Source organism: Macaca thibetana, chromosome 1 (assembly GCF_024542745.1).
Source record: "Macaca thibetana thibetana isolate TM-01 chromosome 1, ASM2454274v1, whole genome shotgun sequence".
NCBI classification, from domain to species: domain Eukaryota; kingdom Metazoa; phylum Chordata; class Mammalia; order Primates; family Cercopithecidae; genus Macaca; species Macaca thibetana.
In genome coordinates this window covers 40,558,639-40,586,630 of record NC_065578.1, presented here as the reverse complement: position 1 = coordinate 40,586,630, position 27,992 = coordinate 40,558,639, and the positions used below count along the sequence as shown (strand labels likewise).

Here is a 27,992-nt window from a genome sequence, read left to right as displayed (position 1 = left end):
AGAGAGGAGCAGCCATGAGGGCAGCGGGGCCAAGGCCCAACCGTGACTTTGGGTCTTCTGTGTTTGCCCTCAGGAACCAGTGACGACCTGTTCCAGGACTCGGAAGGACGAGAGGGCTCAGAGGCTGTAGAGGAGCACCAGTTTTCGGACCTGGAGGACTCGGACTCAGACTCAGACCTGGACGAAGACGAGGATGAGGATGAGGAGGAGAGCCAGGACGAGCTGTCCAGACCATCCTCAGAGGTGCCCCCGCCTGGCCCACCACATGCACTGCGGGCAGACTCCTCACCCATCCCGGGCCCTCAGCCCCCAGATGCCCCCGCTTCTGGCACCCAGGCTACACAAGGCAGCTCCGTCTCAGAAGCTGAGCGCCTGACAGCCAGCAGCTGCTCCCGGCTGGGACCGGCCCCTCTGGGCTCTGTGGAGAAAGACACAGGCTCAGCCTTGAGCTCCAAGCCTGTGTCCCCGAGAAGACCATGGTCCCCAAGCAAAGAAGCAGGCAGCCGTCCACCAATAGCCCGCAAACACTCACTAACCAAAAACGACTCATCTCCCCAGCGATGCTCCCCGGCCCGAGAACCACAGGCCTCAGCCCCGAGCCCGCCTGGCCTGCACGTAGACCCAGGAAGGGGTATGGACCCTCTCCCTTGTGGGTCTCCAAGACTTCAGCTGTCTCCTCTCACCCTCCGGCCCCTGGGAAGAGAACTGCCCCCTCGAGCACATGTGCTCTCCAAACTCGAGGGCGCCACCGACCCAGGCCTCCCCAGATACTCGCCCACCAGGAGATGGTCTCCGGGTCAGGCCGAGTCACCACCACGGTCAGCGCTGCCAGGGAAGTGGGCCTTAGCTGGGCCGGGCAGCCCTTCAGCGGGGGAGCATGGCCCAGGCTTGGGGCTGGCCCCACGGGTTCTCTTCCCGCCCGCTCCTCTACCTCACAAGCTCCTCAGCAGAAGCCCAGAGACCTGCGCCTCCCCGTGGGTGAGTTCCTGCCCCTGGGGGCTGGGCCGCTTCTCCCCTGTGGGTGCGGGGGTTGCAAGTTCACACCCTCCTGGGTATCACACCTGGAACTAAACAGCTCTGCCAGCTCAGTAGTTATTAATAATTTAGCAAACATTTATTAGGCACCTACTGTGCCATGCACCATGCTGGGTGCCCTGAATCAGCTGGCTAATTAAACTTTATTTTAGCCTCAGAAGCACAGAGCATGGACTCTGGAGTTCATGGTATCTGGGTTCTACCACGTATTAGTCCGTTCTTGCATTGCTGTAAACAAATTCCTGAGACTGGGTAATTTATAATGAAAAGAGGTCGAATAGGCTCCCAGTTCTTCAGGCTGTACAGGAAGCGTGGTGCCAGCATCTGCCCGGTTTCTGGGGAGGCCTCAAGCAGCTTTTACTCATGGCAGAAGGCGAAGCAGGAACAGGCATCTCACATGGCAGAGTGGAAGCAAGAGAGAGAGCTGCGGGGAAGGTGCCACACACTCAAAATGCCAGATCTCATGAGAACTTACTCACTATGTGGAGGACAGTATCAGTCCCCATGACCCAAACACCTCCCGCCAGGCCCCACCTCCAACACTGGGGATTACAATTCAACACGAGATTTGGGCAGGGACAAATATCCAAACGATATCATGTCACTTGCAAGGGGTGTAGCCTTGGATGTGGGTGTAAATATTCATGCAGTTTCCCACCCCCACCCCATCCCCATCTGCCTGTGTTCTTTGAGCAGATGGCAGAACTTAACCAAAACCATCACCATCTCCAATATCACTGTCACCAGTGCCCTCAGAGACACCCTGTGGATCATCAGCACTGTCCCCATGGGCAGCACCACCACTGTCACCATTGCACCAACACACCACGGCTGCCACCCCGTCAGCACAGTCACCATCCCTGTCCCCTCAGCTGCCATGACCCCTCAACTGACAGCACCATCGTCAGCCGACCACCTTCCGACACCTTCTCTGTCTCCATGTTGCCATGACCCAGCCCTGTCACTCCTGGAGGAACACTGATCTAGGAATCCTTGATTTTTAATTTTGGGGTCACATTCAAATTCCTGGGGGTGGCAGAAGGTCAAGAACTGCAGGTGGGAACTCACGTCCAAGGGTGAAGCTGGGTGAAGACCATTTAGGAACAGGAGAGGCAGCAGACCCACATAGAGGCCAGGCTCATGGGTGACGACAGGGCCCCGCGTTGCTCAATATCCCCTCCTTTGAAGACAGATATGCTGGCCAGAGGCATGGAGACCATGGGGCCTGAGCATACTCATGGTCACTGTCGAGCTGGAGATGGCCCATTCCAGAGATGGCAGCAGGCTCAGCATCACGGGCAGGGAGTCAGGAGCTTGTTCTGGGTTCAGCTCAGCCGGGACTCTGGACTCGCTCTGTGATCTTGGGCAAGTCCCCTTCCCACTTCCAGGCCTCAGCTCCCCATGTGCCCAGCACGTAACCTTCACCTTACCTTGTCTTGTTTTCTGACCCCAGCAGAAGGCCGAGTCCCGAAGTCCCTCCTGCTCACCCAGCCCTGCTCATCCTCTCTCCTCCCGACCATTCTCCGCCCTCCATGACTTCCACGGCCACATCCCGGCCCGGACAGAGGAGAACATCTTCAGCCACCTGCCCCTGCACTCCCAGCACTTGACCCGTGCCCCGTGTCCCTTGATTCCCATCGGTGGAATCCAGATGGTGCAGGCCCGGCCAGGAGCCCACCCCACCCTGCTTCCAGGGCCCACCACAGCCTGGGTCAGTGGCTTCTGCGGGGGTGGCAGCGACCTGACAGGGGCCCGGGAGGCCCAGGAGCGAGGCCGCTGGAGTCCCACTGAGAGCTCATCAGCCTCCGTGTCGCCCGTGGCTAAGGTCTCCAAATTCACACTCTCCTCAGAGCTGGAGGGCAGGGACTACCCCAAGGAAAGGGAGAGGACCGGCGGAGGCCCGGGCAGGCCTCCTGACTGGACACCCCGTGGGACCGAGGCACCTGCCGAGCCCACACCCATGCACAGCCCCTGCACCCCACCCGACACCTTGCCCCGGCCACCCCAGGGACGCCGGGCAGCGCAGTCCTGGAGCCCCCGCTTGGAGTTCCCGCGTGCACCGACCAACCCCGAGGCCTCTGCCACCCCGCCGCTGGACCGCAGCAGCTCCGTGGGCTGCCTGGCGGAGGCCTCTGCCCGCTTCCCAGCCCGGAGGAGGAATCTCTCTGGGGAACCCAGGACCAGGCAGGACTCCCCCAAGCCCTCAGGAAGTGGGGAGCCCAGGGCACCTCCACATCAGCCTGAGGACAGGGGCCCCCGCAACGCTTAGCCTCTCTCCAACTGCTTCAGCATCTGGCTTCCAGTATCCAGCAACAGACGTTTCCAGCCACTTTCCTTGAATCGTCCCACTCCCTCAGCCCCATCTGTCCCTCCGTCCAGGAGCTCTCACGGCCCCATCTGTTGTACCTTCCCATGTATGCAGTTACCTGTGCCTTTTTCTACGCCTTTTGTTGCTTAAGAAGAAACAAAACAAATCACATACATACATTTTAAAAAAAAACAACAACAACCCGTGAGGGGTCTGAGGCTGTGAATAGTTTATGTTTTTGGGGAAAGGCTGATGGTGGAGCCTCCTGACCCTCCCCGCTGCGGTTGGCAGCCACCCACCCCAGAGGCTGGCAGAGGGGAAGGGGTGCACTGAGGGAGAAAGGAAAAGGAAACCTCAAACAATATAGAATTAAATGTAAAAGGAAGCACTCCTGTGTACAGATGCGATCAAGGTTCCTGTTTATTGCCACTTTACCCGCTGCCCAGCTCGTGGCCACCCCTCTCTGCCAGCAGAAAGGTCAGTGTCCCCAGGCACAGGGGCGCAAACAGAGGCAGGTGACCCCCACCCAGGCCCCAGCAGGCAGGCCCAGAAAAAAATAATCTTTTCCTTTTTTTTTTTTTTTGCAAGAAAATAAAATTATACTTTTCCTAGGATTTCAATGCAAAATAATAGGTGCAGGTAGAAGGAGGAGGGTTGGCTCCCCAAGGGCCCTTGGATACTCTGGTAGTCTGAGTCATAGGCCCATCCTGGCACTCCGCAGGTGGGCAGGCCACCCCACCCACGCACCCCCACTCCCAACACCTCCCTTCTTCACCCCACCTTGGCCCCCTGGGCTGGGGAAGGAGCCCTGACTGTCCGTCCCTGGCTCCCAAGCCCCTGACCAAGGCCTCACTCTTCTGTTGCCTCCTCTGTTCTAAAACTACCCACAAAGGCGGAAGTGGCAGGGCCCAAGCCTTAGGGGTCGTTCCTGAGACTGGGTTTTGGGTTCTGTTTCACCCTGGGGTACAAGGGACCCTGTTCCACTCATGGCTGGGTTTTTCCAGTGCTCCACCACAGGAGTTTGTAGAGAACTGTTTCGGGACCACCCCCTCTCCCTGCCCCACACCGTCCCTGTCTCCACGACCCCAAGGAAATACCCAGAACTGTGGCTGGTGGATATGGCCCGGGCCTGTTCGCTGTCTTACACCTCTTTTTTAAAAAGAGAGGACGGTGTTTGATACTTTGCCCAGCCACCACAGATTCTCGTGACCTAGAGGATTTTTGAATTGTCCTAAGTCATTGGAATTCTCCAAAGCAATCAGTGCAAGCCAGTGCCTCTTCCTAACCCCCCTCTCTACCTTCAAGAAGCTGCCCTGCATTTCCTGGGGCAAAACTCTACTTTGTAAGAAAAATAATAGGACCAGAAATTTAAATCCCAAATTGAACTATGGAACTTGAACTGTAGTGTGTTTGCCCCAACTGGGAGAGGTGAGTTTTTCCCCAGTGTTCCAGAACTGGTTTTCTTTACTTTCTACAAAGGAGGGCAGCACAGGGACTATGGTCGTGGCCCATGAAGGCTGGGTTTGATGCCACCCTATAAAGAGCAGGGACCTCTCTGGCCAGTCCCCAGTCCTCAGCCAGTCCTCAAGTGCCCGCCCCAGGGCTCTTGAGCTGTTGAAGCTGTTTGGGTACAGGACACAGTAGGTGGGGAGGATTAAGGCCCTTCTGTGAGTTCCCTGTGCGGGGCCGTACTTGCCTCTTCCAATTCGTGGCCTTTCCCCGGCCTGGTCCCTACTAGACAGACAAACCAGCCACAGTCCAGCCTGCAGCCAGACCACCTTGTTCATTCATTCTCCTTTGCCTCACTCAGAGCTAAAACAAAAATGAGACGAAAGGCAGGGCCTCCCTGGGGGTCCACTGTGTTCCAGGGTCCTGGGGAGTCAAGATTAGCCAGCAGCTCCTGACTGCTTCCCTCAGGGATGAGGGCTCTCATCCTCCCAAAAGCAGCAGCAAGCCCAGCCTAGACCACACCGTCCATATTGCTGGACAGAGGCCTGGCAGAAAGTGACTCCTCCGAGTCCCAGGAGGCCAGGGCCTTTCCCACCCTTGCCTTTCAGCCCTGACCCATGGGACTGCCCACGGATTGGAAGCTTCAAGGGCTGAGGTCTGGGAGCTGCATAAAGGCCTTTGCTTCGGCCCAGGTTAAAAATCTCCCTGGGCAGGCTCTTTCTGCCCCAGACCTACAATGCAGCAGACTGGGGGCTCTGGTGGACTAGCCCCTGACATTGGTGGGGGGCCCCACACCACTCCACCCCACTCTGCCTTCCAGCTCTCGTGGGCATTTTTCTCCCTGTACTCAAACAGCCTACCCACCCAAGGTTTCCTCCCTGGGCAGCCTAGCAATGAACAGCGCAGCCGGCAGGGCAGAGGCCCGGCAGTCACCGGGCCCGTCAGGCTCAGGCAGAGAAGCCACAGGGGCCGGGAGTCACTGGAGACTATTTCTAAATGATGGGGGGAAATGCACAAATAGAATCTCACCAAAGGGCTGCCTCCACATTGATGCTGTGCCCAGAGGGACACAACCAATGCCACCAGCCTGGGTATATGTCACTGGGCACAGCTCTAACCCCCTCCTCCGGACTCTAGTCCCAGTCCTCTGTGCACAGAGCCTCCGGCCCACAGGTACACCATGATCTGGAGAAAGACGCTTGCCCCATGCACGCCCTCCCCTGGGCCTTCTGCCCTGCTCCCAGTCACTTCCAAGCTTCCTGTTTGCCTGTGATGTTATTGTGCCTGTTGAGGGAAGCAGCAGAGGAGGCAGTGGCTGACTTGGCACAGATGCCTGTTGTGTGCTCTTTTGAAATGCGCGGGGTGGCCATTCCTCGGTACAGACTAGCCCTGGTCCTTAGGTGTGGGCAGTATGGGAGGAACCAACTGGTCGAGGTTTCAAAGCCAAACCTTGCCTTCAGTTGGTGAGTCCTTGCCCCCAGGCCTGCGCTCCACGATGCTCTTCACCCTTGGCAATCTCAGTGCCATCCTGGATAGTAACCCCACTCCTCTCTGCTCCTGCCCGCACCTATGGCTCTCACTCTGGCCTCAAGCCTTACGACCCTCCAGGAGCCTGACAGCAGCCAGCTGCCTGCACTGTCGCCTCCATAAGCTCCAACTTCCAGACCCAGAAGTCCCTCTGCTTCCCTCTGTTGGAAAAAGCCTAAAAGAATTAGCTTCCAGATTCCTCTAGCCCCTGCTCCATTCCCACCCAGTCCTTCTGAAGAGGAATGAGCAATACATCTGAGCTGGATTTCTCTCTAGTCCTTTCTCCAGACAAATCCTTCTTAAAGCGAAAGTCCTGGCTGAGCACCTGTCCTTGGGGACCGATCTGCCGTGTGACCAGGGAAAGAAAGTTCCCGAAAGCCTATTCCACCAATTCTGCTTCTGTGTTGTGAATCCAGTCTGCTTTCCATTAGAAAACCGCTTCGGCACTTATGGTCACTTTACTAAATCTAGTATGTAAAAAAAGAAAGAAAGAAAAGAAACAGAAAAAGGAAATGTGCAGGCAAATGTAAAATACAACGCTCTCTGTAAGATAAATATTGGCCTTTTTTTCTAAAAGGTGTATGTATTCTGTACGTGAAATTGTCTGTAGAAAGTTTCTATGTTCTTAAATGGCAATACATTCCAAAAATTGTACTGTAGATATGTACAGCAACCGCACTGGGATGGGGTGGTCTTGCCTGTAATTTTATTTAAACTCCAGTTTCCACACTTGCATCTTGCAATGTTGATATGGTATATATCAGTGCAAAAGAAAAAAACAAAAAAACAAAAAAACAAAAAAATCCACACAGGTCTAAAGCACAGAGTCTGACGTACAAAAGGAAAAATGCTCAGTATTGATGTGTGTGACCTTTGTTGTAAATTACATCTGTACTGTGAATGAGAAGTTTTTACAAGTATAATAATTGCCTTTATTACAGCTCTGGCTGAGTGTTCAGCCTGAGGATATTTTTTAAAAAAAAAAAATTAGCATGTTGGAATAAATTTGAAAATCCCAACATAGCCCTGCTTGCCTGGCTCATGGTTTTTCTAGAGGGTTCCACGATGTCAGAGTTGGAAGGACACTTGGCATCCCAAGTGCTCATTTTGCTTCAGAGCAATCAGGCCAAGAGAGCGGAGGTGACTAGGCTGCAGTCACACAGCCTAGGACTCTCTTGCAGACCCTGGAAAGACCTCTCGAGGAAGCGCCAGATATAGCACCATCTGGTTTGGGGCCTGTATTTGTTCCCTAGTCTGCAGTGACAAATCACCACAAACTAGGTGGCTTTAAACAACAGAAAGTTATTCTTTTACAGTTCTGGAAGCCTTAACTCCAAAGTCAAGGTGTTGGCAAAGTTGATTCCTCCTGGAGGCTCTGAAGGAGAATCAATTCTATGCCCCTCCCAGCGTCTGGTAGCTGCAGACAATGCTTATCTTTCCCTGGATTATACACTCATCACTCCAGTCCCTGCCTCCACAAGGCCACATTCACAGATTCCAGGCATTAGGACATAAACTTAACTTTCGGGGAGGGCCCCCATTCACCTCACTACAAGATGAATAGTGAATTGGTTCTTGAGTGTTGGCAGTGGGAGAGGCACAGCCCTTACTGCCTGTGAGACCTTGGGCAACTCACCTAACCTCTCTGTGCCTCTGTTTCCTAATCTGTAAAGTGGAGGGGCATGATCCATATCTATAAGGGCTGGTGTGGGGATTAAGTGAGATGGCATATACAGGGTGGCTAACAGAGCCTGGAACATAGTAAGCCTTCAACAATTTGTTTCTGAGCAGGCTTTGCACAGGGTTCTGGGGTTACAAGGGTGGAAAAGATATGGAGTCCCCACCTTTTGTATTGAGCAACGATTTGCCGAGTGCCAATGAGAGGCAGTCATTGATACAACAGCGAGCAAGACAGACACAGATCCACCACGAGGAGCTCACATTCTAGCAGGGGAGGCCATCATCAGTTACTCAATCACAGTAGCCATCACGGCTGTGGTGGAAGACAATGACGGTGCTAATCCAGAGTGAGTCTGCATCACCCAGGGGACCTTTCCTGGAAAAGTCCTAAGGGTCGGGAGGACGAAGGGAGCCATGAGAAGGAGAGGATAGATTGACTGATGGACGATCAAGGGGAATTCTCAGGGTAAACGCCATCCAGAAGTTTAGTGCTAAGAGCCTAAGAGGGTCTGTTCGTTCAAAGCAATCAGAGGATTAATTGTTGCTGGCTTTTGGGAAAGTTGGACTAGTACAATTCCTGGTGCCTAGTGGGTCCTTCATAGATGCTACTGAATGTTGAATGAATAAATGGTGGCAGTGGATGGTGGTGGTTGAAGAGTGAGGACAAGGTGGGGAAGTGGAGGTAGCAGACACAGACACCTTCTAGGGGCCTGGGCTAGAGACAGGGGAGAGCAGGGGCAGTTGTGGGGGAGCGTGGGGTGCAGGGAAAGGAAGCCGAGTGTGTGATGGGCTGGTGAGGAGACGAGAAGCCAGATGTAGACTCCTCTCCCACTATGGGCCAAAAGAAGGGGAGGGGGGAAGTGCAGATGAAGTCAGCCTATCTGTTTGGTCACAGGAAGTTGGGGACACTCTTGAGGGTGGATTGTATGTGGGAAATAGAGTGAAGTCACCTGAGGAAGCTGCAGGGTGAAAAGATCAAAGACACCTGAATAGATGTGAATGACCTTTGAGGGGAGCAAGAGGAAGCCACCAGGGAAACAGGGAAGGCACCTGCATAGCATCACGTGCCAGCTGCCTTCTGTCTGCTCAGTGGTGTGGTTTTTCCAGCAGTCCTCAGCCGCTGGCTGTGGGCATGGGGAAGGTGGCCCAGGGTTAGCCAGGCCACGGGACACAAGGACAATGAGTTACTGGAGGTGAGTCACTGGCAAGTGAAGAGGTGAGGTCACTAGCCACTGAGCCCACATGCTGAGAAAGGAACAAGCAGGCCTGGTTGATAAGGAGAAAGGCCAGTGGTCAAGTGACCACTTGGATGAAAACAAGAAAATGTTGTGAGCTGTCTTAACTCATTGGATGAAGACTGTGTCAGCCACAGGCGTGGGTGGCTGAGGTGCGATGAAAGAGATCACCACTGGGGATGAAGAGGACAAGAAGTGAGCATCCAGGGTGCCGAGTGGGCTGTGCAGGTGGCAAGTGAGGCCATCGCTGAGGATTACAGGGCTTAAGTGGAGATCCGGGCCGTGAGTCAGGGCGTAACTGTCAGGATGGGTTCTGTTATGCAGCAGAAACTAGCAACCCAGACACTCCGGCTGAATGCAAGGGACGTGTATTTCTTTCCCTCACTATACGTTCAGTGTGGGTCAGCAGGGGAATTATGCTTATCCTAGTCAGAGATCTAGACTGATAGAGGCTCCTTCCCTGTGCTTCCATGACCCCAGGGGCTGAGGCAAGCACAGTACTAGGGGCCTCCCACTGGCAAGTAAATGCTTCTACGTGGAAACAACTATCCCTTCCATGCATATTTTGCTGGCTAAAGAAAGTCACATGCTCACGCCTAATGGAGGAAAATGAGAATAATTGGAAACAGCCCTAATGATAATCATACAAGGCTAGGACTTCTCAGAATTGGAAGAGGAGATGAGCAGATGTCAGCGATGGGAGGGAGGAGGGCCTGACAGTGGTAGCCTCAAAGGTGCTGGATTTTTACAGTGAGCGAGTGAAAAAAATAACAGTCCAGAAGAGGCCCTGGGAGCAAATGTGGCAGCTGGCTTTAGAATCATGGGATGAAGAGCCGTCGTTGGAGCAGGTGCCTGGGGAGCATGTCCTTGGATCATGCGGGGAGCATGTCTCGGTCTAGGCCAGTGGGGAAGTAGACCCCCACAACAGCCCCAGAAGGAGAAGAAAAATAGCATAGTATGTGCCAGGCCCAGTGTCCAGCATTTTACAAACTTGATTTGTAGTCCCTACAACAACCCAGCAAGATAAGAGTTACTGTCCCCCGTTTTAGAGAGGAAAACAGAAGCTCCAAAGGGCCCCCAGCAGCCGAAGGTGCACAGCTAGGTAGGGGCAGTATGAGGACTAGAAAACCCTTGTGTGGCTCTCATGTAGTCCTTCAGGGAACCTGAGGTCCTCCCGCCTCCTCCCGTCTCACACTTGGGCTCCAGGGAAGCCCGGAATCTCAGACTGTCCAGCTGTGACCACTCAGGGTCCAGCTGGGGCTTCTCTCCAGCATCCTCCTGACTTAGTATGGCCATCTGGTAGCCATTTTAGGTCCCTGTGCCTGAGGTCACGGGTGCAAGGAATGACCAGCAGACACCGGGCCTAGATTCCTGTAGCTGAGAGCATGAAAAGTGCCTGTGAATTCTTTCCTCTGCTGTCTGCCAGCAGGCTCAAGGCCCGCCGACCATTCACACATCGCTGGCCAGCAGGCCTCCCAGGCTGCTCTCTAAAGTTCATGAAGCGCTCTCCCATTTGGAGTGGACTAGGACAGGGTGCGCATTCCCATTTACAGATGAAGGGGAGAGCCGAAGATCACACCCTGGTAAGCAGCAGGGCCACTCACCTGTCCCCCTGACCCCAGCCTCAGAGGGCGGTGGCCACTGCTGTCTGCTGCTGAGGCCTTCACCAGGCTTTGTCTGGGTCCCAGTCCAGGTCTGGGCTGGGGCTGCAGGACTCCGGGATCCTACCCTCACCCTTAGGCCTGGGTCCTCTCTGAGCTCAGAACCTGGAACCCACACTCTGTCCTGGAGACTCGGCGGGGACAGGCCACTGTAGATAGGATGGGCCAGCCTGAGATGAGCATGAGTGGAGAGAAGAAGGAAGAGCTGGTGGAGGACACAGAGCAGGTGACGAGGGTGCAGACGGGGCTGTGCTGCTTGGGATTCATCATGGGCACTGCTCAGGAGACCCTGGGAGGAGACGCCTTATAACCTCAGCATCTATTCTAGAGCAGGAAGGTAGGAAGTTTCAGCCCCATTTAACAAGCAAGGAAATTGAGTCACAGTGAAGTTATTTGCCCAGGGTCAGGGTACCAGAGTGGTGACACTGCCTTCCCAAGGACCTCATTGGTAAGTGGCAGGGCCAGGAGTTGAAACCAGGTCCCCACATTTGGGAAGTGGTTAGCTTCCTATGGAAAGAGAATCTGGGCCTCTTTGCTACTAAGCAGCCCTGGAACCTGGGTTGGGGCTGGGGAACCCCAACGTGCATATTTCCCAGTCCTTTCCAGGCATCACCTACTTCAGGGGGACCCCACTGCCTACTGCTTCCCTTCCAGATGACATCCGGAGCTGAGAAGTGCTTGGCCCAAGGTCAGGGCTATGATTCCTGATCCCTCAGCAAAGCCACCTGCACCACCCCACCCATCCCTCCTCTACCCCAGGCCTGAGTTCAACTGCCCGTCTCTCTTGCCCAGCTCTGCCTTTTTAGGAAAGGAAAAGAGCAGCCCTGGGGCGGGCGGGCAGGCGGGTGGGTGGGCGGACACGCTAATCCACCTGCTCCCGGCGTCTCTAGTTACCCGTGGTTTGGGGCTGGGCAGCCCCAGCTGGGAGTGCCAGTCCAGCCAATGGGTGCTGCCGGCTGAGCTCTCCGCCAGAGCCATACAAGGCTTTGCCACAGCCCAGGCCTGAGCTGGCATACGGCAGCCCCAGCACCAGCACCCGCCCCGCCCCTGAGCCTGCCAGCCCAGCACGTCCTCGGACTCTGCCTAATCCAGCCTGGGAGCAGATGGGGCTGCCATGCACGTGCACCAGGCCCAGGCCGCTCCAAGGTCAGGGAGGTGGCACCACCAGGGCAGAGACCAGAGTCAGGGCAGGGGCCTAGCTAGCCACGATGATCCTGGTGGGGGTCCAGGGTGATGACGCCTAGGCCTGGTCTAGGCTGCATCATCTCTTGACAGCGACCACCTAGCCTGCCTCCTCCACCTCTGAAGAGGTTCTCAGCAAAGCTAGTATCTGGCTCCTGCACCTTCTGGGGTCTTTCCAGGGATCAAGTCCCAACCCATTTAATCCACCCTGGGTTCAGACTGCATGTTCCTCTCAAAAGTAGGGGTGTCCATTAGTGTGTGCCTATTGTGAGAGCCATGTGTATATGTCCCCTGTGGCCTGCAGGTGGGGACAGACAGCCCCTCCCCAGCACAGCCCACCCCATCCGTCAGCACATAATGCCTCTAACTTAACGCTCATATGATCCCTGGAAGGTAGGAAGTATTGGTCCCATTTAACAAGCAGGGAACTAGAGTCATGAAGAGGTTATTAGCTTAAGGTCAGGGTGCCAGGATCCAGCTTCAGAGCAGTCTGACTCTAGAGCCTGTATTCTAGACCTCTGGGCACGCAGACCTCCTCTTGGAATTTACCATCCTGGAGGGAAGGGGGACCAATGTCTACAGCAACATGTGAATGCGGGAATGAAAGGCATGTCTGACATATCTGAGATAAGAGGACCCTTTGTTCCTGAATGCTGAGAGTAGAGGGATCTTCCCAGGCCTCCAATGCACTGACATTGCCCAGGCCATGACTGCCCATGTCTGCAGCGACCCGGACTGGAGAATCCCTGACCACCTCCAACAATTAGATTCTTCACAGAAGCCACTGGGTTCAAGCATCCTTGTGTGTCCTACGTAGGCCAAGCCGAAGTTAGGGCCAAGACTGCGGTGCTCTCCAGGGCCACCCTACAGGTGAAGGAAACGTGCTGGCATGGGGGGTGGGGGTTGGCGGGCCTGGTTGGCATCAGGCTCTGTTTACTCACCCAGGAAAGAAGGAGATAAATATAGACACAGGATTACTCAGCTACAGCCTGGGAAAACCGGCTCCGGAGCCTTGACTTCAGCCCCGGCCCAGCCTCACCTTCACCGGCCTGCCCACACAGTGCCCGCTGCCAGGCCTGCCCTGCCTCCTCTTAGGACTCCCTTCCTACCTGCTCTTCCTGGGACCTGGGCATGCACTTGTCTCAACTCCCATAGCAAGTGAGGAACAGACAAAGTCAGTGTTCGCTTGGGCACTGGGAGTCACCTTTGAAGGCCCAGGTGCTATACCAGTACAGTTTCCTCAGTTTCCCCATCTGTGAGGGGAGAGGCTGGTGCACCCAGCCCTCAACTTCCTTGGGCCTGCATGTAGAGACCACCCAGCAGAAAGGGGGTGAGGCCGGGGTCTGTCTCACACACAAGGAGATGCCAGTCAGAGTGGCATGTGTTGGGGGCTGCCCTCAGACCCTGGAGCCAAGCTGCATGGGCTGGAATCCCAGCTGTGCCAGGTATTAACTGTGGGACTTCAGGCAAGTTATTTTACCTAACTATGCCTCAGTTTCTCATCTCTAAAATAAGAATAATAGTCTATTAATAATAATTATTACATATTACATAATATAAATCTTACACATAGTATAACAATAATTAATAATAATAGTACTGGCCTCCTAGGGCATTAGAGAGAATTAGATGCATCATTGTGTGCAAAGCACTTACACCAGGGCCTAGCACAGAGCAACAGCTACACATGTTTATTAGAATAGTAACCAGCTGTAGCAGCTGGGGTCCAAGGTACACATAGCCTGGGTGGGCCACTCAGACGCTCTCACCTTCCAAAGGACCTGCTGGGCCCTGGTCTACACAGTGGACAGGTCTCTGCTATTCTCAGGCCCTGGCAACTGCTCCTCTGCCTCCCTTCCCTGACTGACAGCTTCTAGAGTCAGATAGACACAGAGTTGGCAGTGGCTCCACCACTTACAGGCTGTGTTACCTTGGACAAGTGACTGGCCCTCTTTGAGCTCAAATGGCCATAACCCTAACCCTAACTTCAAACAGAGAGGCTCGGGGAGGGCCATTTCTCCCACATTTCTCCCTCCAGGGATCGGTATGAGAGTAAATAGGGGAACATGTGGGAAGCTTCCAGCTCAGCTGGGCAAATGGGTTCTCTGCGTTTGATTTCATCCTGACCCACTGCTTTCAATTCCTCCAACTTCCTCCTGTGGCTGTGAGCTTGACCTGAGAAGAGCCACGCCTGGGTACATGACCCTCACCCATGCAAGGGCCCTCAGGTATGGGAAACACGCAGCCTCCCCGTCATGCATGAGTGCAGGTCTCCACTCACAGGCCCATGGGGCCCCTAGGAGCTTGTATGTTTCCTCCCGCATAGGCCCCCACTACATGGCACTCATGTGTATCCACACAGCTGTCTGTGTTCACTCTGTACATACCTGCCAGTGCACGCACAGACCTATGCACACACGGACACACAGAGGCACAGCTATGCACGAGCATGGAGAAGCAGGTACCTAAAGCTCTGTCCCTGCACATCCTGGCCAGCACGCACGTTTCCACTCTCAGGGGGCGTCCTAGCCAGGCCTGGCCCCAAGGTGGCCGTCCTCATGGCGCAGGAATGCAGACAGCTGCGGATGCTCTGCCAGCGGACGTGATAGAAAGGCCAAGGGGAAACCACACGGGCAGAAACCCAAGCAGGCGTGCCAGGCCAAGGCGGGGCCCGTGAGTGCCAGGAATTGTGTAGTTGCGGGGGGTGGGGCACGTGCAGATACTTGCTTGCTCCAGTCTCTCCTGTCACCCTGTGTCCTCAGAGTCTCTGAGACTTCGAGGTCAAAAGGGCTCAGAGACCATTCTGCACCAGAGGCAGAGGCCAGGTTCTACCTCGCCAGCCATGCTATGTGGTGGGCTTCTGCCTCTCTCTAAGCCACAGTGTGAGCTGTAAGGGACCACACTGAGCAGTCTTCCTTGCTGGGAAATCAGAAGAATCTATGACCACAGAGATCTACAGGAGGAGGACTGGTGTCACTGACTCCAGTCAAGAGAGACAGTGAAGACAATGTGAAGTCCCTGTAACCCTCCAGGCGCAGGCTTGGGGGGACTCACACTGACTCAACACTGTTCTAAGACGTTTGCATCTACTGACTCCCTGGATGCTCCCAAAGGGGAGCTGGTCCCCCACTTATGGATGCAGAATCTGAGGTGCAGAGAAGTGTCGTCCCAGAGCTGGCTGACTTCAGAGCCCGGCAGCTAACCACTGTGTTGTGAGGTCTCTGCCTCCGTGCACATTCCACACCCTGGCAGAGAGGTTTGCAAGTGAGGCCTCGGTATTGCTGGCAGAATGAAAGGCACCCTCCCAAATACAGGGACCTTTGGCCCCAGGCAGGAGAGCAACCTCCTTATCCCCTACAGCATTAACCTTGCCCAAGGCGCAGTCATGCCATCTGTGGGTAAGATCACCACACAGGGAGGAGTCAGGCAGAGCCAGTGGTGGGGGGACGGGGGAGGGGGGGGGCTTCAGCCTCTTCTGCCAGTGGCTAGGTAGAGACCATGTCAGGGTACCAAGAGAGGACAGACACGAAGGTATGAACAAGGCCACGCAAGAGAGGCCCTGGTGTAAAGAGAGGTCATCCTCTTTCGAGGACATCCATGTCCCCCATATAGAAGATATGAACTAAGAGGGACAGAAGCCAGAGTTCCAGAATACACTGAGTCCCAGGGGCTGGCAAGGACCCCAGTGAGGACCTGCTCAATTGCAGAGTCCCTGAGGCCAGGGCTGACAAAGGTGGCTTCCTACAGAGGGCCTCCTGGCCAGCTGGGACCCCCATGCTCCAGTCCTGTTTGCTGGGCAGAACTGTGGGCTGCTATGCCCTGGTGTTAGGGATCTTGCAGATGAGGGGGAAGGAAGAGAGCATTAAAAAATCCCATCCAATCGCTCGAGCCCAAGAGTTAGAGGCTGCGATGATTCATGATCGCGCCACTGCACTTCAGCAACCTGGGTGACAGAGTGAGACCCAGTCTCTGAAAAAAAAAAAAACAAAAAAATCCTATTCAGAGGAACCTCCCAACAGCCCAGCTGCCTGTGCCAGCCCCTGCAGGTTCTAAGCACAGACTTGGCCATTTAGTTGCTGCCCCCCACCAGGGATGGAGAAGCTAAAATGGAATTCCTCGTGTGAAGACAGAACAGTCACAGGAGTACCCAAAAGGCAAGTGATGCCCAAGGCCACACAGGACAGGAGGGACCCTGACTCCAGCATCTTCCGCACCTCTCAGAGCAGCCCGCAGTAGAGCCTCAAGACTCCCCGCTCCCTCTGCCAGGGCTGACGGTCGGCAGCGTCCAGCAGCTGTGGGAGCCACCCCGCCATTCCCCAGGAGGAGGGTCTTCACCCATCCAGGAGAAGGGGTGCCCAGTCAAACTGCCCTGGGGCTCTAACTGCCCTGCCAGTCCTCGCGTGGCTGGGGGCAGATGATGTCACCCCCTTTGCACCTGCATTTCCACAGCAGCAATGCCCAGCACTCAGGGTCACCGGTCAGATCCAGACATAGCCGGGCACCTGCAAAAGACCCTCCACGTGGCCATCTGGAGTTTGCCAAGACTTCTCAAGGTGGTTACACTCCTTTCCAAAGCACTTCTGGGCTTGAGACATCATTACCCAGCCCAGGACTCTGGGGAAGAACAAGACAGCCAGGGTCATCCCATCTTCCACTGGACAGGCTCAGGCCCAGAGAGGAGAGTGGCTTCAGGGAAACACCCCGCAAGCTAGGGGCAAGACTTGGGGGACCCAGCCCCCGCTTCCTTCCCACACCAGTTTCCATATGGAGAAGGGGCGACGGGCCCCACACGGCCTCCCCAGGGCAGCGGCAGGTCTTGCTCTGGTCTTGCTGTGGCCGCTCGAGGTCTCCGTGCCTCCCACTAGTCTTTCGGCAGCAGCTCCCCTCCTCCTCCTGGGCAGCCCTCCCCGCAGTTGCTGATTCTCTGCGAGCCACCCAGTGGCTTGGGCGGCCAGGACCACTCAGACCAGACCCCCCCGCCCGAGGCTTAGGGAGGGTGCCGGTGCTCCCGGGGACCGCTGGAGTCCGGGCTGGGCCTTCAGGGCCCCCGGAGGGGTCCGGGCTCCAGGGGGAGGCGAGGCGCGGGGGGCCCTGCGGTTCAGAGGGGGGGGTTGTGGGCGCACGTGGCCGTGCTGCCCGCGCCGTGATGTCAGGGGCCGCCGCGCCCCGGTCCCAGCACGTTCGTCCGCCGCGCGGGGAACAAAGCGTCCTGCGCATTCCTGCGCGCTGACTCATGGCCGGCACGTAGGGCGCCGCCGCCGCCGCTTTGCCCAAAATTGGTCGGGAGGCGAGGGCGGGCCGAGCGCCGCAGCCTGCAGGTCCGCCACGGCCGCTAGCGCTCGGCCCCCAGCCCGAGGATTTCCCAAAACAGGCCCGAGAGGGAGAGGCAGCTTGGGAGAACCGCCCAGCCGCGGGGCCCGTGGCGGGGGACGAATCCCTGCCGAGGGGCCCCTCTTCTCTTTCAGCTTCATTTTCTCCATCTGCTGAGGGGGCATTTGCCAGGCACGGCTGTAAGGACTTGGTATGAGTTATCTCACCTAAGTCGCACACCTACCCCGAGGAAGGTGCTATTAGCATCACCATTTTAGATGGGGAAACTGAGGTACGAGGAGGTTCCAGGCAGGGAATGAGACACGGACACTGACTTGCTTGAGGTGAGGTGCTAGTGAGCTGCAGAGCAAGGATTTGAACCCGGGCTGTAAGGTTTCAGAACCTACATGTGTCCCCTCAAGTGAGCTGCGCAGCGTGTGGACCACAGGCTTCCAGGCTCCCTGTCCTTTGGTGGTTGAGGCTGGTCCATGGGGCTCCCGGATGCGTCCCTCTCTAAGCCTCCATTCTCTTACCCATCAAGTGGGTGCCGCAGAAGGGGGCCCCCCAGGGGTTGTTGAGGAAATTACAAGTGAGGATCCAAGTATTACTGTCTGGTGGAAGGAAGAGGGAAAGGGTTCAACAAACCTGCGTCCCCAGCACCCTCCGGTGATACAGCAAAGTATATGAGTATTTGGTCTATATACCAAAGTATGGAGAGGGGCGAGCTAAGCCCCGCCAGGCAGGGCCATACTGAGCTGGGCCTCCTTAGGGCAGCCAGGCGACTTCCGAGCTGCCTGTCTCCCACAGGTATGCACTTGTCAGAGCTGGAAAATGAGGCAGTGGGAGGGGCCCTGCCCAGGATGTCTCTGCCAGCCTTACCTCTTTCGCCCTTGCAGCCTGGTTTCGGAGACCGTGGAGTCCTTTGGAGCTGTGGGGTGCTGGGCTCATCAGAGGCCCTCTGACCCTGGGTTTGCAGGAATGAGGCAACCAGCAGAGGGCCTTGTTCTCAGATGCCAAGATAGACTGGGCTGTGGTGTCACCCACCTGGGGCCCTTCTGGGAGTCCAAAGGAACCACCCCACACCCACTGGCTTGGGACTACCTGGCCTGGGCCTCAACAGCACAGACGCAAGGCCACTGCCCCCACCCTCACCTTTTCCTCCGACTCCACTTTGAACCCAGGAAAAGGTCAGCTCCTCTGCTTGGTATTCAAGATCCCTGTGGTCTGGCCTCAACCTCCTCTCTTACCACGGAATCCCTCAAGCTGTTCACTCCCTATCCTAGGGTATCCCATGCGCTTTCAGGCCTACAGGCCTTTGCCTGGGCCATCCCTTTACCAGGAATGCTCGCTCCACCTCCACAGCCTCGCTGAAAGTCTGTTTGGCTAGAATGCCCTCCCGAGTCTCCAGGCAGAGGCACCCCTCATTCCTCTGGGGTCCTGCAGGTCCATATTTGTCCCTCCCTTTTGGCCAACAAAGAGCCAAGCACGGAAAGGCCCTCCACACTCCCAGCTCCCTGTCCCAGGCAAATAGTGATGCCTTTGGGGTACCTTTCCCCAAATCCCAGCTGGGTCAGAGATCCACAGCCCCAGCCCTGGGCCTGACACAGAGTGGGCTTGGCGTGTTTGCTGCATAATGGCAGAAAGCACAGTCTTGGAACTGAAGACCCTTCTTCTTTACCCCTGGCTGTGTGGCCTTGGGCAGCTTATGCAGCCTCTCTGAAGCTCGCTCCCAGGCTCTGCCCTGCCCTCTTCCTAGGGCTGTTTGTAGGACCAGATAAATGAAGGCAGGAAGAGTGCTTGGCATGTGGGCACAGCTCCCCACACAGCTGTCGTTCTCGCTGGGTCGTTATTACAGACCTCCCTTGTGCCTGAGGCCTGGGTTCCAAGGCCGGGTGGCAGGCGATGAACTCAGAAGCATCCGCAGCTCCTGGCTGACTCAGGCTGAGGAGGTACCAGGAGAAGCAGTTGCTTTATGGTTAGCCTGGGTCAGCCAGGCTCTGGCCCTCTCCTCCCCACCCCCAGGTTCCATCCAAATCTGAGGCCACCAGGCCTTCCCAGCCCATTCAGGGCCTCTTATCTGGGGAGATAAAGGCCCCCTCCCCTTAGGTGGTGGACATCAGCTGGCTGTTGTGTGACCTTGGACACCCTCAGCCTCTCTGGATCAGCCTTGGGGAGTGCTGGGTGGGGGGCAAGCGGTTGACTCCCAAGGCTCCTAGGCATAACTTCCAAGTGGCATGGCAGGGGCTCACCCACTGCTTCTGAGCCCCAGAGGAATGGCTCTGGCTCTCTTCGCACCCCCCCTACACCCCGCCCCACCATATCTGGCCCACAGGGTTGGTGGGAGCTCTCAGGAACCCTGCAACATCGTCCCCTATCTCCTATTGAGAATCTGAGGCTATTGTTTTTATTTGATACATTGGGAAACTGAGGCCTGGTGATCAGAAGGCTCTCACTCAAGGCCACACAGTCAGTGGCCAGGACACTGGGGTGTGGCACTGAGCTAGGGTGGTCAAGGCCAGTCTGCTACAGCCCCCATTCTCTGGTGGGCTCCTGGCTGGTGATGGCCATCCCCTCCTCCGCCTGCCTCTCCTAAGCTCCAGCTATGTGTCAGGGCTCGGACAAGACCATCAGCTTCTGAGATGCTCACATGAAGCCAAAGCTCAAGGAGCTGTGATTGCTGCCCAGGGCACACATCCTAAGGGGCAGAGTGAGATTCTGTCCCTTTTTCCCCACGCTGCCTCCTATACCAGCTGCCTCCCCAATCTGGCAGGGTTTGGGGTCTCCAGCAACAGAGGCCTTAGAAAGCCTAAAGGGGGACGCTCCGGTCTCACAGATACCCCCTGGCTATGGATAACCAAGGAGAGGGTGTGCCTGTCTTGCCAGATTGGGTCCACCAGGCCCGCCTGGGCCCACGGACCCTTGATAGGCCCAGATGAAGGTGTGAGATCATCAGGCCACCCCAGCTCCCTGTCTGACCTCACTGCCGTGACTCAGCCCTGCCTCACCCAAACCTCCTCCTCCCAGGGAACCCTAGGATTGGTGTGACCAGGCCAGTACTGTCTCCACTGTGTGCCCACCCACTCAGGGCCTCCCACCCTGAGTCACTGCTCACCTCACCACCCAGCACACTGCATTAACGGCCGGCTCCTCCTGGCAAGCTCCCAGAGATCCTGCTCCTAAAGGCTGGGACTGGGCTGAGGGATGGAGGAACTCCTGCTGCCCCCAGACTCAGGTCCTGAGGTCGATCCCCAGGACCTGTTTTGGGGGACTTTTTTGTTCTGACAAGAAAATCCAAACTGAGGTTGCGTGCTCAGGCCAAGAGCTCAGGCTGACCTAGGTTCAGATCCCAGCTCCTTTCTTGCCAGATGGACAAGATACCTCAGTTTACCCATCTGGAAACTAAAGGTAATAATAAGCTGCATCCCATGAAAATTCTCTCTGGGATCATATGTGCTAGGATAGTGGCTAAGAACGCAGGCCATGTAGCAGGCAGATCTAGATTCAAATGACCTTGAGCAAGTCATTTCAACTCCTGAGTCTCCTCACTTCCTCAGGCTCCTCATCTATAAAATGGTAATAATACTAAGTGCCTTCCCACTGGGATGATTAATTGTGGTGATATATAATATAGTGGGTTTTGTGAGTGTTGGCACATGGGAAGGTTCAGTAAACAATAACTGTGATGAATTCTTATGATTCACATAGATTCTTAAGATAGCACATAGTAGGCCAGGTTCGTTTCAGTGGATGATGGGGAGGTGGCGAGCAGATGGCCCGGCTCTCCTGTTGCGGATGGAGTAGCATCAGGGAAGGGCTCCTGGGGTTCTGTCGCTCTGCAGTGCCCTCTGCAGGCCGAGCACTAAACTTACCAGGTGGGTGCAAAGGCTCTAAAGAAGTCTTTCTGGGCTGTCGCTGACTTCAAGCTTTAGTCTCCAAGTCACCAGCAGGGCCACGTCACTTAATGGAGGACAAAGCTGATGCTCAGACAGGAGAAGGGGCTTGCCAGCAGCCACCCAGCTAGAAGCCAAGCCCAAGCCTGCAACTCCATGTCCCCCTCTTCCCAGCCTGGGAGCTGCCTGCCTGGACCCAGGATGCCCTCACTTCCCAGGCTCAAGAAGGCCTTCTGGGAGTCTCAGAGCTCATGTGTCCACTGAAGACGCTTGGACAGAGTTGGGAATGCTTCCTGGGAGAGGTAAGATTTGAGATGGGCCTGGAAGAATGGGCAGAGTAAACCAAGTAAGTAGGAATGTAAAAATGACGGGAGGCCCCAGCTTGCCCAGAGACATAAGGTGAGGAAGTCTGCTATGCATTCAGAGTGTCGCCCACCCTGGGGTCTGGTGGACTAAAGCCTTGGATACCCAGATCAGCCTTAGTGGGATGAGGCAGGAAAGACAGCTGAGGGTCAGCACCCAGGCAGGTCCAATGCCAGGGTGGGCATTTTGACTTGGTGAGACACTTCACCCTGGTGCCAGGCTGGGACCAGACCACAGATTTCAAGCTGAAGCCTGGTTTTTGCAGGAAGGCAGCTTTGCCTGGAAGCCTCTCAAATCTCAGCACACTTCTCGTCTGGTGTGGCGCTACATGGTGTGCCAAAGCAAACATGGGTGGGCAGAGCAAGTCAGCAGGGTGGCCACTTGCCTTGGAGGGATTTGGTGACCCAGAGCAGAGAAGGGACCTGTCATAGGGATCTCTTCCCTGGCATGAAGATGGCACATTCGAATAACACCCTACACACACACACACACACACACACACACCACTTCTTTCCAGGACTTTGTCCACACTACAAGACCCACAAGCACTCTGCATCCCAGGGCGAGTGGGGAAGGCAGGCAGAAGCGGGTGGGCAGTGCCCTCCTGAGCCAGGCAGAGGCCAGCTCTCACACTGGCTCCACCACGAAGCACTCCCAGCAGCTGCCCGGTGGGATTTTTCTTCTTAGATGCTCTTGACAAATGTGGCCTCTGACACTCAGAAAGATTAAACCATGGTGTGCCCTTAGTGACATGGTTAGCGAGCCACAGAACCGGCCCCCAGACGGGTCAACCCCTGCCCAAACTACCCCTGGGCTGACACAGTCTCAGGCATTTGTCCATAATGGGATAGTGGGTGAGGGGGAATTCAAGCCTGAGTCACAGGGCTTTGAAGCTGGAACCCGGATCTGCCAACCCTCAGAGGTGCCAGGGGTGGGCTTGCCTCTGACTCACCCCCATACCCTGAGCTTCCCCTGAACAGTGGCTTCAGCTCCTGACCACCTTTCTGCCCACCAGGGCCCAGCTGTGCCCATCTGGGTCATTCATGGCTCAGGATTCCCAGTAGTTGGGCAGGAAGGCCAAGGCCTTCAGGCAAGGAGGTGCCCCAGGCACACCCCTGCCTAGGAATGCTGGCCTAAAATCACAGTGGGAACCCTGGCTTTGCCTGCCTCATGGGCACCAAGTTATCCTGATGATACAGGCACCAGGCACTTATTTTTAGCTGACACTTAATTCTAGAATGAAGTACTGTACTCCTGCATGGCCCAGCCTCCTCGTGGCTCACCCCTTCCCAGGAAAGGCGGCCTCCTGGTGGGGCCCTGGGTGCGCCTTGGAAAACATCAGTTCTAAGCAACACAGTGGGTGTGACTCTGAAAAAATACCAGCTACATGTCTTGGCTGGTGGTGATGGTGGGATAGAGGAGAAGGCTGGGGTTCCAGCCCCTCCAAGCATAGGGGCCTAGGCCTCAGAGAGAAAAGCATGCAGACATCCTGGGTCTCCAGGATCCAGGCCTAGCAGGGAGACCTCTGGCAGGGTCCTCCCTAGACCCCAGCTTCATCATCTGGGTGTAGACCAAGGGCCCTTTCATCTCTGACTTTTTCCTTAAAGATAATCTCAAGCCTTCGTCGTTAGAGCATTTTGAAGAATGGCATCAGATGAGAAAAGGGGCCTAGACCTCTTTAGAAGGGGTGTCTATGCAAAGCTTTGTCTGATGAGATGAAGCCATCTTGTTGCATTTCATTTCACACCAGTGTTTGGCACAGATCATGGGCCCAGACCCGTACTAGGCTCTGAGGTGGGGATTCCAGAGAAGACCATGTTTCAATTAGCTCATCATATCAGTGGGGAGACACACCCCCCTCTAGAAAGCAACCAAATAATATTTCCAGGACAAGTGTAATATGCCATTCAAAGCTCTTCAAGCCTTGACCCTCCTAATCTCTCCAATCTTGTTTCTTATGAAGGAGGATGGGTGCATGGGAGGCTGGTTGAGTAGATATGCTAATGGAAGAATGGATAAAAGGTTTGATGATAAGTAGACTGATGGAGAGAAAGAAAGCGGATGGGAGGAAAGGTGGATAGATGGGTAGGTAGACGGATGAATAGATGGATGAATGGATGGATCAATGGATAGAAAGAAGGTGGATGAGAGGAAAGGTTGATGGATGGATGGGTAGACGGATGGATCAATGGATTAATGGATAGAAAGAAGGTGAATGGGAGGAAAGATGGATGGATGAGTGAGTATACGGATGGATGGATGAATGAATGGATGGATGGATAGATGGATCAATGGATAGAAAGAAGGTGGATGGGAGGAAAGGCGGATGGATGGATGGATGGATGGATGGATGGATGGATGGATAGGTAGGTGGGTAGGTGTATAGATGGCAGGATCATTGGATAGACATGGTATAGGCTGTTGGTCCCATAGCAGATAAGCATAAGGGGAAAAGTTCTTGCCTAGGGCTCTCTGCCTGCTGAGAGCAGGGAAGTGTGCCCTAGAAAAGAGTTACTGTGAGGTTGGGGGGGCTCCCCAGGGGTTGGGGTGTCAGGAAAGCACACTGGGGACACATAGGCTCAGGGCCAGGCTTTGGGGCTACACTGACTTGCTTTCTAACCTTGGCTCTGCCACTTTCTAGCTGTCTGACATGGGGCAAGTCGCCCTCTCTGAGTCTCGTTTCTTCATTTATAACATAGGGACTCATTACAGTAACTACCCCAGAGATATGTTGTGACAGTTCACGAAGCTAATATATGTAGATCACTTAACGCAGGGCTCAGAATATATTAAGCACTCAATAAATGCTTATTTACCCTCTATTCCTAAAAGGCTAAGTGGGGAATCTGGCCCTTAGCCCGTTAGAAGTAACTCATCCTAGATGCTGAGCCCTGAGTTGGTTTCCTCATTTCAAAAAGTCCAGGAGGACTTACATGGCCTCTTAACAAGGGTGCCTTGATTGAACCATGTCTGCTTTCAGCTGAAATTCTAGCAGTTCCATAGGCCTGGCTGACCCTGCTCTGATTACCCTTAGTTTGATAACAAACAGGGCACATTAATTATTCTTTTAAAAGCACGGTTTATGTGGGAGACATAAATCTTTCCAAATGGGCTGAGACGGAGGGAGGAGGACCAAGGGTGTCCTCCAAGGTAAGCCATGGAGACCAAGGGAGCCGGCCCCGCAGGTTGAGGCTGCCCTTGCAAAGACCCAGTTTGAGGACAGTGGTGTGGGTGGTGACTGGTCCTGCTGGCTCAGGGTGAGCTGTGGCTGATGGCAGGAGGCCCAGACCACCCACCAGAAAGAGGCCCTGAGGCTGAGTGGCCCCAGGCCTGAGTAGGGGCAGCCCAACCCACAGCATCTGGGACAAGTGGTGATGGGAATGTTTGAGTCTCCTAAGTCCCTAAACCCCAGCCCAGGCTGGCTCCAGGGCCAAACCCTCCCCAACTCCCAGCCCCTGCAAGCTCCTGTCATCTCCCCCAGCCAGCCCCTCTTCCCAGCTGCTTGCACTGCTAGGCCGTCTGCATGGTGTGTGCCTGCAGCAAAGACACCGTGTCCCTTCCACTGGGTCTGCAAACAGAACTTCCCAAAACCCCATGAGGCCAAGTGTCAATGGGGAAATGACTGGTTTTGCAGAGGTGAAAGAGCAGAAGGCCTCAAGCTGCAAGAGCCATGCTGCTGGAGTCTGCCGGCCTCCATCTGGGGAGCTCTAAACTCAGGTCAGCTTGATCCTGAATATCACAGGCAGTCAGAGATGAAAGCACCTCTCACCATCAATGGGAAGGCAGGACACCTGAGGCCAGGGAGAGGAGCCCTAGGCCACATAGCATGAAAAGCAGAGCTGACACAAAGCTTCCTGGTACAGGGCCTCAATCCCAATCCCAGGCACCTGCTGCAGCCCAGCCCTGTTGTATCAGACATCACCAGGACACTTAGACTTCACTCCCATGCAACCTCCGTTCAGCTCAGTGTCCACAGCTGCTGGACAGCTGCTTGACAGGACCATATTTGCTCTTAGAGCTGGGACTATAGAGGGAGCTTTGGGGTGCACAGAGAGACAGTCTAACCTCATCCCAGTGCCCCAGCCTTCCTGCCAGTGGGGTCCCTCCTGACAGCCTTTCTCCAAGGGACCTAGGATCCTGGGCTCAGTTTGAACCCCTGGGAGAGCTTCACGGGTGTACAGGAAAGGGTGAGGCACGTTAAGAACCAAGAGAACATGCCCAGCCCCATCAGTGTCTTGAGCAAATTGCTCCTCCTCTTGCACCTTAGTTATCTCATCTACCAAATGGGAGTGGAGACAGGGGGATTTCTAGGGGGCAGTTTCTAGTCCAGTGCCTTACTCAGAAATACACTCAACTGCTCTCTTCTGCCAGCCCTCCCTCCCCACACATCCCTGTTTCTCGGATTGGGCTGCTGCAAGCATAAGGGAAACAAATCGCTTAGTGAGTAAAGCAATTCTTTTCAAATTCTGAGAGGGTGACCTTCAGTGGCTCCCTACCCTTCCCCCTGCAGCCTTAACAAACTCAGGCAGGTGCCAGGGCCAGAGCAGTGGGGCCAGGGGGCCATGAAGCCAGGCCACCTAGAAAGGACAGGGACAGTGAAGCCAGGACAGTTATAGGTGGCAGGGTGAGACAGTCCGACCAGCCACCAGAGGCAGAGGCGAGGAACAGAGGCCCAGGCTAAGCGACCCGGGGAGCTGGAGTTGACTATTATTAACTCAGCTTAATTTTCCCTACCTGGAAACTAACTCTTGTCAGTGAGGTAGCGCTGTTCCAGAAATGGTTTCATCCCCTAAGATCCAGGCTTGCTCAGGTTCCTGGGCCAGTCCTCTCCATTTCACAGGAGCCCTGTTGTCCAGCTCAAGCCGAGGGCAGAGAAGGAGAGAAACCGGAGCCGGGCCCATCTCACAGCTCGCTGTGCTGACCCTGCAGGGCTCGGGCAGCGGCCCCTGCCTTGTCGTCACCCTTCTTTCACACCCGGGAGGGATCCTGTCTCTGGGTTCATTTAATGCTTCTATTATGTTTCCCCGGCTGGGAGCCTCTGGTTCCCTATTGTCTTGAACAGGCATTTTGCATTTGTGTAAAGATTAGACGCCTTAGAACCTTCCCTCTTCTCCCTATGGTTTCCCTCTTTTACTTTCTCAAATCCGAGTTCTTTCTTTCTGGCTATGCACTGCTTCCTCATTCTCCCCTTCTCTCTGCCTGTCTTTATCTGCCTCCCTGTTTGTTTTCCTGCCCACCCTGGCCCCCTCCGTCTCCCCGCTGACCTGCTTTTCCTTCTTTCTTCTCTTCACGGTCCAGCGGTTTGAATTCTCTATCCACCCCCAACCAGCCCCCGACCCTGCTTAATTCCGTATTCATATTCTCTCAGAGGCTGATGGAAATGATTGTGAGGATTGCTCACCTCATTCCAGAAATATTCTTCTAAATTCTTCGAGAGGCACGACGTGGGAGGGCAGCGAGCACCTCACGGGGAGTCCCTTGTGCTTTGCTTGAGAGACCAAGCCACCTGCCCACTGGGTGGCCTTGGCCAGGCCCTGCTGCTCTCTGAGCCTCCTTGTGGGCAGTCCCCAGCTGACTCCCCTGTAATAATAGCTGCCTCCTGGGGTTGTGGTGAGGAAGAGTCGATAGTGCTCCAAGCACGTAGTAGGTGCTCAGGAAACATTTGTTCTTTTTTTCACAGTAGCCAGCCCAGCCTCAGGGAAGGAAGACCCTGCTGTCACTCTCCATCAGTTCTGCCAGTTTCTCCAGGATTTCACAGCTGCACGCTTGCTCTGGGCACACCCTAGGAAGATGCAAACTTGCCTGTTCCTGGTGGTCACCTATTGTCCCCTTCGTAAATGTCTAATGACAAAGGAGCTGCTGAATACAGGACCTGAGCATTGGGCATCCTGGGTTCTGTAAGTGGAAAGCCAGGTGTGTGTCTCTTCACCCCCCTGCCCTCAGGAAGCCCTCGCAAGGCCCCTACTGTGTGCAGGGTAGGTGTCAGGCCCTGCCTCCTCTGGGGCTCCGGACCTTGAGATTACAGGGGAGATAAGTGCAATGATATGAGTCAGGCCGGCATGAGAGACACAAGCCCTGGGAATTCCGAGAAATGAGAGGGCCTTTCCTGCTGTGCCTGGAGACAGGGTCCCTGAGAAGACTCCGGCAGGAAGTGGACTCTGAGCCAGGCCGGGGCAGTAACAGAGGGTGCCTGCCAGGTCCCCGAGCTGCTCAGCACAGCTGTGGTTCATTCCTACTCTCCCCTCCTCAGCAAGGCTTCTGGGCCAGCAGAGGGGCGGGAGCGGAATGCCAGCCCCCAGAGAGGTCCCCTGCCTTACTTCTTTTGCAGACAGTAGCCACCAGTGGGAGCCGA

General features: G+C 55.4%; 2 protein-coding genes across 5 annotated transcripts in view; one reads left to right on the top strand and one right to left on the bottom strand.

Moving 5' to 3' along the window:
- The window catches only part of HIVEP3 (HIVEP zinc finger 3), a 423,170-nt gene extending 415,828 nt beyond the window's left edge, over nucleotides 1-7,342 (top strand). For 2 of the 3 annotated variants that reach the window (XM_050797267.1, XM_050797278.1), the window contains 2 exons: nucleotides 74-978; nucleotides 2,489-7,342. In XM_050797267.1, the coding sequence (XP_050653224.1) occupies nucleotides 74-978; nucleotides 2,489-3,304 (1,721 nt within the window). In that variant the 3' untranslated portion in view covers nucleotides 3,305-7,342. The remainder of the gene's footprint in view (nucleotides 1-73; nucleotides 979-2,488) is intronic. The other variant, XM_050797283.1, reaches the window with a different exon arrangement.
- The window catches only part of PPCS (phosphopantothenoylcysteine synthetase), a 1,013,452-nt gene that overhangs the window by 946,755 nt on the left and 38,705 nt on the right, over nucleotides 1-27,992 (bottom strand). The window contains exon 1 of one of the 2 annotated variants that reach the window (XM_050800215.1): nucleotides 26,959-26,968. The exons of the other annotated variant lie outside the window; for it this stretch is intronic. The gene's annotated coding sequence lies outside the window, so the exon portion shown is untranslated. Of the gene's footprint in view, nucleotides 1-26,958; nucleotides 26,969-27,992 lie in introns of those variants that run through there. 2 annotated transcript variants of the gene reach the window in all.